This window comes from Microcebus murinus, chromosome 12, assembly GCF_040939455.1.
Source record: "Microcebus murinus isolate Inina chromosome 12, M.murinus_Inina_mat1.0, whole genome shotgun sequence".
Lineage (NCBI taxonomy): Eukaryota > Metazoa > Chordata > Mammalia > Primates > Cheirogaleidae > Microcebus > Microcebus murinus.
The window spans coordinates 4,944,000-4,959,521 of record NC_134115.1 but is presented as its reverse complement, the minus strand read 5'-3'; the positions used below and the strand labels follow the sequence as shown (position 1 = coordinate 4,959,521).

At 43.4% G+C, this 15,522-nt stretch overlaps 1 protein-coding gene across 1 annotated transcript in view; it reads right to left on the bottom strand.

The window, feature by feature from the left end:
• The window catches only part of SHC3 (SHC adaptor protein 3), a 144,084-nt gene that overhangs the window by 33,990 nt on the left and 94,572 nt on the right, over positions 1–15,522 (bottom strand). Inside the window, exons 6-7 of the mRNA XM_012773787.3 lie at positions 11,608–11,659; positions 6,564–6,690 (exon numbers count right to left, since the gene is read on the bottom strand). Of these exons, the coding sequence (XP_012629241.1) occupies positions 6,564–6,690; positions 11,608–11,659 (179 nt within the window). The remainder of the gene's footprint in view (positions 1–6,563; positions 6,691–11,607; positions 11,660–15,522) is intronic.

Here is a 15,522-nt window from a genome sequence, read left to right as displayed (position 1 = left end):
AAAGACAGTTTATAATGATAAAAGGGTAATCCATCAAGAACATATAATTATAAATATTAATATATATGTACTTCACAATAGACTCCAAAGTACATGAAGCAAAATCTGACAAAACCAAAGGAGGAAATAGATAACTCAATAATAATAGTTAGACACATTAATATGCCACTTTGATAATAGAACAACTAGACAAAAGATTATGAACTAGAAGACTGAACAACTCAATAAACCGACTAGACCTAACAGACATTTATAGAACATTACACCCAACAGCAGCAGAATAAAAATTTTTCTTAAGTGCATATGGAACATTCTCCATGATAGACCATATGGTAAGCCACAAAACAAGTCTCAAAAAAAGAACTGAAATCATACAAAGTATCTTTTCAGACCATAACGGAATCAAAGTAGAAATCAATCTTAGAAGGAAATTTGGGGAAATCACATACATTTAGAAGGAAATTAAACAACATATTCCTAAGTAAAAGATGGGTCAAAAAGAGATCACGAGGGAAATTAGAAAATATTTTGAGATGATTGAAAAGAAAAACAACATACCAAAATTTATGGAATAAAGCAAAAGAAGTACTTTTAAAACACTTAGCCAAGCACAATGGCTCAGTTCCATAATCCCCACACTTTGAGAGGCCAAAGTGGAAGAACAACTTGAGGCCAGGAGTTCAAGACCAGCCTAGGAAACATAGAGAGATGCTATCTTTTAAAAATTAGCCAGGTGTGATGGTGTGCACCTGTAGTCCCAGTTACTCAGGAGGCTGAGGTGGGAGGATCACTTGAGCCTAGGAGTTCAAGGTTGCAATGAGTTATGATCACACCACTGCACTCCAGCCTGTGGAACAGAGCAAGACCCTGTCTCAAAAAAAATACCTATATAATAAAAGATCTCAAATCAATAACCTGAACTTCTATCTTAAGGAAATAAAAAAAGAAGAGCAAGCTAATCACAAGCAGAAGAAAGAAAATAATATTAAAGTGAAAATAAATAAAATAAAGAGTAGAAAAACAATAGAGAAAATTAATGAGACCAAGAGTTGATTCTTGGAAAGATTAACAAAATTGTCAAATCCCTAGCTAGACTGACAAAGAAAAGAAAGAGAGAACTCATTATACAAATTAGGAATGAAAGAGGGGATATTACTACCAACTGCACAGAAATAAAAAGGATTATAAGAGAAACTATGAATAACTGTATGCCAAAAAATTAGATAAGATGGAAAAATTCCTGGAAAGACTCAAACTATCAAAATTGACTCAAAAAGAAGTTGAACATCTGAATAGACATGTAATAAATAAAGAGACTGAATTAGTGATTAACAAACTTACCTTGCAAGAAAAGCCTAGGATCATATGGCATCTTGGTGAAATCTACTAAACATTTAAAAGGGAAATAACAGCGATAGTTCACAAACTCTTCTGAAAAATAGAAGAGGAGGGAACACTGGCCTCAATCTCTGAGGCCAGTAATACCCTGATACGAAAATTGGACAAAGACACCAAAACAAAAGAAAATGACGTATCAATATCTCCTATGAATATGGATGGAAAAACTTCAACAAAATAGTAGCAAACAAATCTAGCAACATATAAAAAGAATTATACATCATGACAAAGTAGGATTTATCCCAGTGATGCAAGCTTAATTAACACTCAAAATTCAACTAATGCACTATACCATATCAATAGAATATAAAACAAATAGCACATAATCATATCAATATATGTAGAAAAAGCATTTGACAAAATCCAGCACCTTTGCATGATAAAGGCACTCAACAAACTTGAAATAAATGTGCATTTCTGATAAAGTCATCTATTAAAAGCCCACAGCTAACATCATAGTTAATGTTAAAAGAATGGATCTTTCCCCTCTAAGATCAGAAATATAAAAATGGTGTCCCCTCTTGTTTTTCTATTCGCCATTGTACTGGAGGGTCTAACCAGGACAATTAGATAATAAAAAAATAAATAAAAGGTATCAGATTAGAAATGAAGAAATAAAACTTTATTTGCAGATGATAGGGTCTAATATATAGAAAATCCTAACGCATCCATAAAAAAGCTAATAGCTTTTGTAATATAACTGATAAATGAGTTGAACAAAGTTGAAGGATACAGGATCAATATAAAAAATTATTGTATTTTATACATTAACAATTTCAAAACTCAAAAATAAAATTAACAAACAATTCTATTTATCATAGCAGCAAAAAAATAAAGATATTTAGGAGAAAAATTCTCAAAACAATTTTAAGACTTACACACTGAAAACTATAAAACATTGCTAAAAGAAATTAAAGAAAATCTAAATAAATGTCAGAAAATCTAAATAAATATATGCAGGAATTGAAAAGACTTAAAATTGTTAAGGTGGTAATACTCAAATAGGTCTACAGATCCAACACAATCCCTATCAAAATCCCAATCATCTTTTTTTTTTCAAAAATAGGCAAACTATCCTAAAATTTGTATGGAATTTTTAAAGGCCCAGAATAGCCAAAACAATCTTGATAGAGGACAGCAAAGTTAGAGAACTCATACTTCCAATTTCAAACTTATCAAGCCACAGTATTCAAGACTATGTAACACTAGCATAAGGATAGACAGCTCAGTGGAATAAAATTGATATTCCAGAAATAAACCCATATATTTATGATCAAGTGATTTTGACAAGAGTCTAAAAACAATTCAATGGGTAAAAGAATAGTCTATTAAACAAATGGTGCTGTGACAATATATGTCCATATGTGAAAGAATGAAGCTGGATCTCTATGTCATATCATATACAAAAATAACTCAGAATGGATTCAAGACCTAAATGTAAGAGCTAAGAACTACAAAACTTTTAGAAGAAAACATAGATATAAGTCTTCATGACCTTGAGTTAGGCAATGATTTCTTACACATGACACCAAAAAGTAGGTAAATTGGACTTCATCAAAATTTTTAAAACTCTTTCACTTTATTTAAGGACATTATCAAGAAGGTAAAAGTATAATCCACAAAATGGGAGAAAATATTGGGAAATCATATATCTAAAAAGAGACCGTGTATCTAGAATATATCAAAAACTCCTATAACGCAACAATAAAAGGACAATCCAATCTTAAAAAAGGGCTAAGAATTTGAGCAGATATTTCTCCAAAGACAGACAACCAGTAAGCACACGAAAAGCAGCTTGACATCATTAGTCATCAGGAAAATGCAAAGCAAAATCAGAATCAGAGACCACTTCATTCCCACTAGGGTAGATATAATTGAAAAGACGGCCAGTAACAAGTGTTGTTGCAACGTGAAGATCCTAGTACTGTAACACATTGCTGACAAGAATGTAAAATGATATAGCCACTTTGGAAGACAGCTTTGCAGTTTCTCAGAAAGCTTAGCATAGCGTGACCATGTGACCCAGCAATTTCACTTCTAGGTATATACACAAAAATACTGAAACATACATCTACACAAAAACTTGTGTATATCTTCACAGCAGCATTAATCACATGCACTAAAAGGTGGAAGCAATCCAAATGTCCATAACCAATGAATGGACAAACAAAAGGTATGATATGTTCATACACTAGGGTATCACTGAGCCCTAAAAAGAATGAAATACTGACAGATACGACAACATGATGAACCTTGAAAACATTCTTCTAAGTGAAAGAAGACAAACACATACTGTATGTGTGTATGATACCATTTATATGAAATATCCAGAATTGGTAAATCTATATAGACAGAAAGTAGACTGGTAGTTGCCAGAGGACAGGGGAGTGGAGAATGGGGAGTAATTGCTAATGAGTGGGCTTTCTGTTGGGGGCAATGAAAATACCCTGGTGTTAATGGTGATAATTGTGCAACCTTTGAATTTACCAAATCAACTGAATTGTACACTCTAAAAGGGTGTGAGCTTCGTTATGTATGAATTATATATCAAATTTTTAAAACCATAATAAATGGAGCTTTAGCTACGTTTGATTTTTCAGTATCTTCTCTGGTTTTGTGTTGAAATGTCCTAGGATTTCTGCAAGGAAAATCCTCCAAGGAAAATCATTTCCTCTAAGGAAAATCCATTCATTTAAAAGCACTACTTTTGATTTCCAGTTGAGGATGGGCCATAAATCCAGATCACAGAGTGTCTCCCCCAGTAATCAACACAATGAACAAAAAGTGATTCACAGGTAAGCAGATCCACACACTCCCTGGCAGCAGGAGAAGGGAAGGAGAAGTCTCACTGCTCAGGCGGGGCACGCCGGCTGCCACACTGCCCCCAGGCTCACCTGGCCCCATCTCCACCCCAACGCAGAGAAGCTCAAGGTACCAGATCCTCGTTCCCTCAGAAAATATGTCCCCATTTGGAGAGACGTGGCCTGAGGGAGTGAGCAAAAAACCTGAGGCGAGGCCTCCGCAATACGAGCTCTGCTCCTGCGGCCCCTGGGACCTCGGCACCTCCCAAGGACAACCTGCGGGTGTCCTCACAGCTCGGCGCCGAGGGCTCGCACGCGGGGTCTCCAGGGCCCCGGCTGCCCCACGGGAGGAATGGAGCCGCCCGGGAGGCTGCCCCAAACAGGGCCACCCTCTCCCCGCCCTCAGGCCCATTCAGTGGACACAGGAGTGGCCATCAGACAAGGGGAGGTGGACGTCAGTGCAGGTACCACAGTAGCAAGCTACAGGCAGGGGCCCTCGTTACCGCTCGGGTTTAGAAATTACACGCGGACACTCATATTTGGAGTCTACGTCTTTCTCCATGGGTAAGATCCTGTCTGCTTCATTGTCTTTTCCCAAAAGTCCTTCAACTTTTATTATACAGAAATATATACAGGACTTGATACCTTAAGTAGACTGCCAGAGAAGCACAGTAGTTAAATTAACTGCCCCCCACTCATTTTTGTAACTGTTATTTTAATAGTATGTATTTGACTTTATGCAACATTTCAAATATAGGAAAGCATAATAATTAATACAAAAGATACCTATGCATCCAGCACCTAGATTAAATGTGTTAAACCTTTTGCTCTCTTACATGCTTCCTTTTTTAAAATGAAATGAAATTTGTCAAACTTCCTTTAGATGATGGATAGATAGGTGATATTAACAGTAAAATGTTAATGGTAGAATCTAGATGGTGAGTATATAGGTGTTCACTGTAAAATTCTTTGTGTATATTGGAACATTTTCATTATAAAATGTTAGGGAGGAAAATACAGTTGACAAACACAGCCAAACCCAACCCATCCCCACCCCTGCCCCGTCCTCGGTTAGCCTAGAGTTGGTGTATAATATTCTTGAATGTTTTATACTCTTTCTATACATGTATTTATCCATAAACTGCATATTTATTATTTACATGTTTTTAAATTGTTTATAAATGGTGCATAGCCTTTTGCAATGGTCTTTTCCATTCTATTATAAATTGTGAGATTTATCCTGGTAACACATGTATACTGATGAATTCTTTTAAACTGCTATGTCCCGTTACATACAAAATAAAAAATGTGTTTCCCCACTCTCCTACCAAGGGCATTCGGGTTGCTGCACGCTCTGCCTCTAACCCTCCTTATACACATCTTCCTGTCCTGGCTTGCCGAAGTTTCTAGCAGCCTGGACAACACAGATCCTTCACAGGCACCTCTGAAACGAATGTCTCAGAGGGAACCCCAGGGACTAAGGAAAAGTCTTCATAATAACGAAGGCAAGGCTAGACACTGACTTCATAACTAAGTCACAGAATGTAGCTGTAGAGGTTGGAGAAAGAAAAAGTAAATTTAGAAGTAAAGTTTTGTTTACAGTGAACGCATTATAATAGATTTTCATTATGAAAATTCAGTCAAGGACAGAACACTGAATGACCAACATGACGCATATTATTTTTTAATGCTTTATGCTGCATGGAATATTCTTATGACCTGAGGAAACTCAATGTTAGAACCTGAACATTTTTTTATAATCAACGAAATATCTCACAATCCCTGTTCACATTCACTGTTTCATCTAACACTTTAAAAAGCTGTCAGGCCCACTAGCATTACTCCTGCCTCACAGAACTGCTGAGACCAGAGAGCTCAGGGAACTCGCCCCGAGCCACACAGAAGGCAAACAAGCTACAAAGCTGTCCAGCTGCAAAGGCCACGAAGCAGGGACCGTGCTGGTGGCGGCATCGTGCCCCACGGAGGGGCTTCCTGAGGCACGACTTTGGCTAATCGTGAGGACAAGGACAAAGGGGTGCGTAGAAGCTGTGGTGACAAAGACCCAAGGAGGTGACATGTGGAAGCATCATGTGGCTGCAGGGGAAACAGAACAAAAATTATGACGAAGTGGCTTTTCTGTCACCTTGGCTACCATCACTATAGTTTCAAGAAAATGTTTTTCTACACATTCGAAGAGCCATCCATATGTTGGCTTCCATCTGTCAGCTTCCTGCGCCACAGCCCAACACCGACCAGGTGTCCCCGAGCCTCGTGACTAATTGTGGCTCTCCAGAGCACACATCAGAAGGTCAAAGGTCACAGAATGGCAGAGGCCGCTGCAAACGGCCTCACAGCGCCACTCACCGATCGTGGAGAGCAGGGATCTTGGCAGGACACTGCAGATACTGCTTAAACCGGAGCTCGAAGGCTTGTCCGATGGAGCCAATGACGTCTTGGGCCAGCCCGTCGCAGCATTCCAGAATGTGGCAAGCTGGGAGAGCAAGGGACACAGGCCCGTTAGAGACAGACACTGGCGTTCCCCAAGCTCTCCTCTATGAAGAGCCCTTCCTGAGGACAGAGGGACTAAGAGGTGCATGCTTCCTTCGTAATATGTCCTAGCTGATCTGCGTGGAGGCAGCATCTTGCTCTGCTGCCCAGGCTCGAGTACAGTGCCATGGCATCCGCACAGCTCACAGCAACCTCACACTCTAGGGCTGAAGTGATCCTCCTGCCTCAGCCTCCTGAGTGGCTGGGAATACAGTCCTGTGCCACCACGCCCAGTATTATTTTTTTATATTTTGTAGAGACGGGGTCTTGCTACGTTGCTCAGACTGGTCTCCAACTCCTGGCCTCAAGTGATCCTTCAACCTTGGCCTCCCAAAGTTCTGGGATTACAGGCATAAGCTGAACCTATAGGTTCCATTTTTAAATACATTTAAAATTTTTCAAGTTCAAATTGATGATTCTTCAATTTCTTTAGATTTTATAAAACATCGGTTCTGACCTTCACAGGGAAGAATGTTTAGAAGGAGACCTCAACAGGACAAACAATCTGATCTTGGCATGAACCAAGTCTCCCCAGGGCCCAAGAGGTTTAAAACATGGACTTAAACTGGCATCTAGTCAATGAATCTTGGTCTATGCAATGGACTCAGAGCAAGTTGTTCACTTGGTGGGAGTAAAATGTTGACCGCCAAACGTGGCCACTCGAAACAAACTCTGAAAATGAATGTAAAGTGACATAAATTCTCAGCATGAACCCCCCGACAGCATGCCACTTGCACCTGCCTAAATTTGACTTGCTATTCATGCAGATTCTCAGAGAAGCAGCTTGTGCCAACGAGTAGATAAAAGTTAGACGTATCTGTGGGTCGAACGACAGCCACTCCGAGGCCAGTGGGGAGGCCTGGAGCAGTGCTTATGCTCAGCAGCGGTGCCAGCTGTCACACGAGGACATGCTGTCCTGGCGGCAAGGCTGTGGCGTAATCTCCTTCAGAAACAAGCGTGCCTCCAGCCTCTGCCTCACGAGCAGGCGGTACCCCTCCCCAGCGCCCTGGCCGTGCCTCTGTCCTGGGCACACGTCTGCAGTGCCCCGCCAGGAGCACCCACCTGTCCCTCGCATAGGGGCTTCGGATCTGATGCTGGGACCAGCCCAGAGGGACTTTGCTACTGACAGGATAAAGGCATTCTCCTTGGAGAGGATGACAGCTGCTTCTGTCACACCTTTCTCTTGCAGGCAGGCACAGTGTAAATGTGCATCAAGGAGGGCTCTCCCAGGCACCCGCTGGTCCCTGTGCAAGGAGGATGCAGTTCTCTGTCAGTCGTTGTTCCCTGGCACCAGCAGCAATTAAGGAGACACTGAATTGTGTCATAGGAGAAGCCAGTACACACCAGCAAGAGGCCTCATGAAGCGGGAAGACTGTTCAGCGAGGGGGCAGGCACTGCCAGCCCCAAACACTGTGGCAAGCCTCATAACACTGCACCGGGGCCCACCCAGAGGCAGCCAGCCAGGCCCTGGGGCCTCAGCTTCTTCTCCCCAGACTCCAGGGCAGGCAAACTTCTGTGGACACCGGGAAACGCATTTTCTGGGAAGAGTAAGTGTGAATGTGTCGTTGCTTCAGATGGCCATGCAACCCCCAGATACAGCAGTCCTATTTCAGGTACACCAAGAAAATTGTCCACAAAGGTTCAGGTGTCCTGGCTGTCATTTTATGATTAATTGGGGACATTATTATTTATTAAATATCAACTTGGGTAGTCACAATGCAAGCCCACACTAATCAGCTGTTACAATTGTACAGGTTGTTGACTGATATGAATCAAAGCATCTTTCCGGCTAAGATGGAGTAGGTGTCCAGACCCGAGTGTGGGAGAGCCAGAAAGACAAGCTGTGCCCTGCTTGTCCTCTGGTGTCCAGCCACGGCCCCCAGCCCCTCTGTCCAGCATCAGCGCCAGCCAGGGGAACTGGCTGGTCAGTACTTCGGGGAACCAGAAATAACACTGGGAAAGGGTCAAAAAGTGTCACCTATTTTTCTTTTAAGGAGAAAATTGGTATCTTAATCTTTAAAAGGAAGAATGAAGAGTAAGATTTACTCAGAGTGGGCTGTGTGGTCTCATCCGCACGCCACGAGCCTTCCATGTGCCCCAGAGCAGGAAATGTGAACAAGTCATCTCTGAGTAGGTCCAGCACAGTCGGGGCCACCCAGCTTCTGGGCAGAAGCACCCTAGCGTGGTGAGAACGGGCCCTGTCAAATTGACAAACAGGGCAGCAGACCCAGGACTCTCAGGAACTAAGTCACGACTCTCGTCCTGGTGCCTGGCAGAGCGCTGGAGTGAACTGAGGGAATGCTGTCATCTGTTGGTTTGGTCTGAGGATTGCTTCAGGAGGTGACACAACCAAACGCATAGTTGAGGAGCAATGCAGAGGAAAATGACGAGCAATGTACACAGTGCCGGTGCACGAATCGCAAGGCGCTCAAATGATGTGAAATCTTAAACATGACTCCAAACAAAGCAGCAGCAAGACGGAGTCATTGCATGTTCTCGCTGGTGTGGAGAATACCAGCGGCCTGCAGGGGTGTCATTACCCGAGGGTACGGCTCATTTGCAACACTGGTCACCTCCTCATGGATGGGTGAAGCCCAGCAGAGCCCAGCAGCCTTGGAGACCACTTGGGGCAAGGCCTCATCACCTGGTGCTCACACCTAATTATGCAGGGCAGGTGAGAAGTTGGCGGGTTTCGACCAGCCCCAGAAAGACCAAGTCCAGGTTTCAGATTGGATCTGTGTGCACACACGCCTGCTCCACTGTGGTCCCTGGGCTGCGGGCACAGCACCTCAAGGCCACCTGTGCAGGACGTGTCTGTATCCCAGGAAGTCTTCCGTAAAAATTTTACAGCCATTGGTCAGAGTCCCTCGATATTGTTATCATTTGTCTTTTCCCATTCTGATTACTGCTTATATATTTTTATGTGTGTTTTTGGTTCCTCTAAAAGAATTTCTAATAAGAATCTATATTTGTTTCTCTGATATCAAGAACCCATGGCTTCTATATTTAATCTGATGAAAGGGCGAGAGGTCTCGGGCCCAAGCTGTCCAGTCGGATGGTGACCACCAGCAACAGCGCGAGGAGACAGAGGGCGAGTGAGCAAGGTCTTGTAGGTTGGCAGGTCAGAGCGAAAGGGCAGGACCTGCAGGAGGCCAGGATGGTGACTGCTGATACATGCAGAGATGAAACTCCCAAGAAGTCAGGTGTTGGTGGACTCTTAATATACCATTCTCTTCACATTAGAACTTCCATTTCTACCCAGTGACTGCCATCCCCTGCAACCTTATGTATGTATTAGACAGTTACAAATAGACTGCTATAAACAGCAGCTGTAAATGATGCTCAATTAGACATATGACTCCCTACAGACGTGGAATTTATATAATTTATAATCCAATAGCAACCCTGATTAGGGCCCCTCTGATGCTCCCTGGATTGAGCTAGGAAAGTCAGACTTTCCAAGACCCCCAGTGGATGCCTGAAACCACAAATAGTACTGGACCCTGTGTTCAGGTATGTTTTTTTGATCTGATAATAGAGCATTCTACAAGTGACTCCCTGCCACTCCAGCTATGCTGACTTCCGGATCTTCCTTGAACATGCCAAGCAAGGTCCTACCTCAGGGCCTTTGCACTTGCCAGGCCCTGTGCCACCTGGGACCTTCTTCACCAGCCTTCCCAAGCTTCACTCCCTGACTCCCTTCAGGGGTCTTCTCCAATGCCCCCTTCTAGGCTGCCCTTCCCCGATCATCCTATCCATCACCCTACACCATCATGCTCCTTTATTTTATGTTATCTTCATTGTATCCATTTGCTACAGCTGCTGTAACAAATTATCACAAAGTAAGCGGCCTAAAACTGCAGAAATGTATTCTCTCAGGGTTCTGGAATCCAGAAGTGTGAAATCAGGTGTGACAAGGCTGCACTCTGGCCAGAGGCTTAGGGGGGACCTCTGCTCCTTCCAGCTGCTGGTGGCCCCAGGCACTCCTTGGCGTGTGGCAGCATCACTCTACTCTCTGCCTCAGTCTTCACATCCTCTTCCATCTGTGTCTTCTGTCTCTTACACGGACACCTGGCATTGGATTTAGGGCCCCCCCTAATCCAGGATGATTTCAGCTCAAGATCCTTAACATAATCACATCTTTACAGACCATTTTTCACAGGTTCCAGCGAGTTAGGATGTGGCATGTCTCTCGGTGGCCACCATTCAACCCACCGGCGGCACAGTTTTACTTATTACGCTCGGTGTGCGCCGTCTGGGCGGCGCGCTTGGTGGGAGCAGAGGCTCTGCTTCGCCTCTTCGGCTCCCCGCCCCTGGCAGCGCCGGGCCCGGCAGCTACTCAATGAAGTCTTCAGGAAATACTTTGCACATGCTGTTTGCGGACGGTACTTCCTCCTAGTGTCCTCGCGTGGCGAAAAGAGGCGGGGAGGCTCTCTGAGGTCCCTTTATAAGGGCACCAGACCCACTCGTTCATGAGGACTCCACCCTCACGACCTAATTGCCTCCCAAAGACCCCACCCTTAACTGGGGCCTTTAGTTAACATACTACCATCATGTTGGGGGTACCAAATATTCAGTCCCTAGTCTTCCACTTCCAGAGTAGGGGCAGGGGCTGCTCATGTGTAATCAGGTGTACCGAACGGCAGCCATCTGGATACAGGTGGGTTTGATGCTCAGAGACACCCAGCACTCCTAACTCAGCCAAGCAGTCTGCTGCCCTTGCAAACCTCAGTTATCCCCAATAATGTAATGTGACCCTGCCATTGCGGTGAGGGGGCTGAGAAGATGAGGAACATCTGGTGTATAGTGTTAAGCCTGGTTGTGTACAATTCAGAGATTTTAAGGGTTAAGCATTGCTTACCTCTGCGATTAACAGGGTCCTTAGCGACGTATGCAACATAGTCTGTTGTGTCCTGTTAAAGAAAAAGGAGACATCTGTGTCACTATTCACAGTAAGAGACAACACAGCCAGGGATACAGTGCACAATCCAGCAAGCCTAGAAGGACTCAACCATCACACAGCTATATAATCCAATGCTGGCTGAGTAACAGCCCGAGTAAGACTCAAACCGAAATGTGGGCAGAATCACTCAGCGGTCTTGTGATGCAGGTTCTGACTCGGCAGGTCTGGGGCAGGCCTGGGGCTCTGCACTGCCGGCCAGCTCCCGTGGGACACTAATACTGCCAGTCCATGCTCACACTTTGAGCAACAAGGATGAAAGGCACCTGTCGTCTGCATGTTGGGTCACCCGAGAAATACTGATAACCCAGTCCAACGGGCAGACAATTTGATTTAACTGGTTTGGATGTGAGGCCTGTACATCAGAAATTTTTAGAAGCTGTCTGGATGGTTGCGATGTGAACAAAGTTGAGAACCAACTATCAGCTCTGTCTATACCAGTGGTCCTCAAATTTGAGCTGGTGTGAGAATCTTCTGCAAGGCTTGCTAATACAGATTGCTGGGCCATACCCCAGAGTTCCTAATTCCGTAGTGGTTCTGGTACACTGCCTCAAAATTTGCATGTCTGACAAGTTTCTAGCTACTAGGGATAGGGAAGCACACGTTGAGAACCACTAGTCTAGAAGAAAAGCAGAGTGGTTGCTCACAGGTTAGTGGCACACGCTCCCTGAGAAGTGGATGAAACATGACAGTTATTTTCTTCCCAGACAAAAACAATAATTTGAATCCTTTGAGATGTTTAAAAATATGAGCTCTGTTTAGAAACCTCACCCTTCCATGTGAAATGAGTTTCCTTGCCTGCCTTCTCATTTAACTAGTGCATACAGGAAACTATGATCTCAAAAGTAGGCCAAGGCAACCTGGTGCATTTTAATTTCTAATAATTAATCATTTAGTTTCTAAACAAATAATTCTCTTAACTCTTGAAAACAGAAAAGACTCTTCTGCAAAGCTGATATTTTCAGCATTCAAACAAGTCTCCATGGGGCAACTGGTAAAGATCTTCCCCATTTTTGCAGATATTTCCCAAATGTTACTGCTTCAAAGGGCTTCGCGGTTATTGAGGAGCAGCTGAAAAGGTTCTGCCGTGAGTTGCTCCCCTGTTTTCTCTAGGGGAAGAGGAGATGTCCCCTTGCCTTTTAGTAGCACCCCAGAAAAACTCTTCAGTGAGAGATGGGATGAGGGAGAGAGTGAGTGTGGGGTGGCCATGTCGCTGGAGGGTGGGGGGTGGTGCTGGGCACTTTGCATACTTTGTCGCCTTGGATCTGCACAACCTGAGACCAGAGTGGAGCAGAAGAATTCTTCCAGCAGCTGCGGAGACAATGGAACTACTGCCCTGGGTCATTCCCCAGGGGGCGGGCTCATCTGAGCTATTTTCTTTTCTTACTCAGGACACTGTCCATTAGTACATTAACAGACTGGCTAGGGAAGGGAGGTGGGAGATTGTCAAACTGTCTTCTAGTCATTTCCCTCAAGGGTGATCTGACTAGCATGTGAAGCTATTGGCAAAAATCAGAACTGCAGCTTGTAATCACAGATACTCTTTATCTACTCATGGTATGTGAATTCTGGACGGGCCCTTAGAGAACATCTCAGAGTATCTCAGAAAGCACTGGCGTTTCCCAAGCTGAGTCTAAACAGATGTATTCTCCAGTTTGAGGGGCTGCTGGAATTTATTGTTAAGTTTGTGTTTTCACTCTATTGTTATCTTTAAAATTAATAGAAGAATATCCAGGATCATGTAGATGACCACTATGTTATCAAGTCCTGCATACAATTTCAGTGCCAAGATTTGCAGCTGAGTATCCAGAACACTATGGGTGCCAGGTTTTTAAAGAATTAGAAAGAAGAACAGTCAGAGTAGACTTTGCCCACTCGAGGCAAACTTATGTCACATTCGTACACGATGTACAACTGAAGTTTTTGCTTGAATAGAAAAAATTAGTGGAAGAATTGAGTCATGCATGTGCCCATGGTAACAGACACCAAACTCAAAAGACTCTGTACCATGTGGCCTGCCCAGTATCACATTTGGGAACAGAGATTTAGTTTCAGCAAACTTTGTCCATCACAGTAAATTAATGTTACTTTGAATGTTATTGGCTTTACAGTGTTTATTTGTATTTAACCTCCAAATTTTATTGGGGTTTAGAGTTCAATAAAAAGTATAAACATAAGAAGTCTACTCTTTATTTTTGTACATATTCGAGTAGCAAAATTAGAATCAGCCTTAGTGGCATATACCAGAAAATTATTTTTTTAAATTTTTACTTTGGTCTAAGAAACTCTCTTGTGGCTCCAAGTTGAGGAAGAAGAGACAGTAAAGAGACATAATGTGCCCTGCCCCGCAGACGGCCAATGGCCAAGCCAGGACATCGCTTTTCTAACCGACATTGACCCTTCCCTGGCACAGCAGGTGAGCCTGTCGCTGCTTAAGGCAGCGTTCTTGTCACCAGCCAGCCGCACAGCGAGCACACTAGGTCCAAAGACAGAGGTCCAGAGTGCTCGTTCTGTGCTTCCCCGTTCCTGTTCTTACTCCCCAAGACGCTCCTAGCCTGGCTATTGTTCTGGCATTCTTTTGGTGGTCTTTTAACACGACTAAAATAGCATTAATAGATTGTAATTATAGCTTGCCCATTTTGGAGGGGGATTCATAGTGTTTTATAGTCTGTCTTGTTTGACATTTCAAAATGCCATTTTCCTACTGGGTAAACTGAGGCACAAAGCAATAAATGACATGTGCACTTAGCAGGAGAACAAAGGATAGAATCTAGAATTGTAAATTTTATTAAAAACATCTACCACTAAGCTGGGCACGGTGGCTCACACCTGTAATCCTAGCACTCTGGGAGGGCGAGGCGGGCGAATTGCTCAAGGTCAGGAGTTCAAAATCAGCCTGAGCAAGAGCGAGACCCCGTCTCTACTATAAAGAGAAAGAAATTAATTGGCCAACTAATATATATAGAAAAAATTAGCCGGGCATGGTGGCGCATGCCTGTAGTCCCAGCTACTCGGGAGGCTGAGGCAGGCGGATCACTTGAGCCCAGGAGTTTGAGGTTGCTGTGAGCTAGGCTGACGCCACGGCACTCACTCTAGCCTGGGCAACAAAGCGAGACTCTCTCTCAAAAAAAAAGAAAAGAAAAGAAAAGAAAACATCTACCACTTGTAACGTGCTGAATTCATGATTACAGGTCAGTCTGGAGTGGGATCTCGTGCACAACACAATGTGCACTTGGATTGGTTAATGTGGGAAGTGTCAAGGCTTCCTGTCCCCTGTTATGACATTTTCTGTACCAGAAAAAAAAGATCACAGAAAATATAAAAGGTTATGGATTACTTTAAGGATTACTGAATGTTTCAGATTGTTTTTTTAAATGAAGAGATAATGAGGAAATGTGGAGAAAATCGTATAGTCCAGTGTGCATGCTGGAGAACAAAACAGCTTTAGCACAAACCGATGTGTTGGGCTTCCCTTGATCAAGATGTTTGTATCTCCAACTCATAATATCATCATTGAGACAAGGTTTCAGAAACGTTCTTGAAGGGAGCTATTAATGCAGGTGTACAAGACCTCTGCCTTTTATCTTTCAAACCGGGATACCTTCAAAATTTAGGAAACTATGGTAACAAGCATCACGGTGGGCAAGCAATTAGACAACCACCACAAACTAGTTAGAGCTAGAGCTAGATACAGAGAAAGGTGTAGGGCTATGTATAGGGACAGCACAGGTGGAGAAAAGGTAGACGTATGCACACGTACAGGATCTTAAGAAATGTGCCTTGGATGAATTTGATTAGGGGAGACTTCCACTTTCT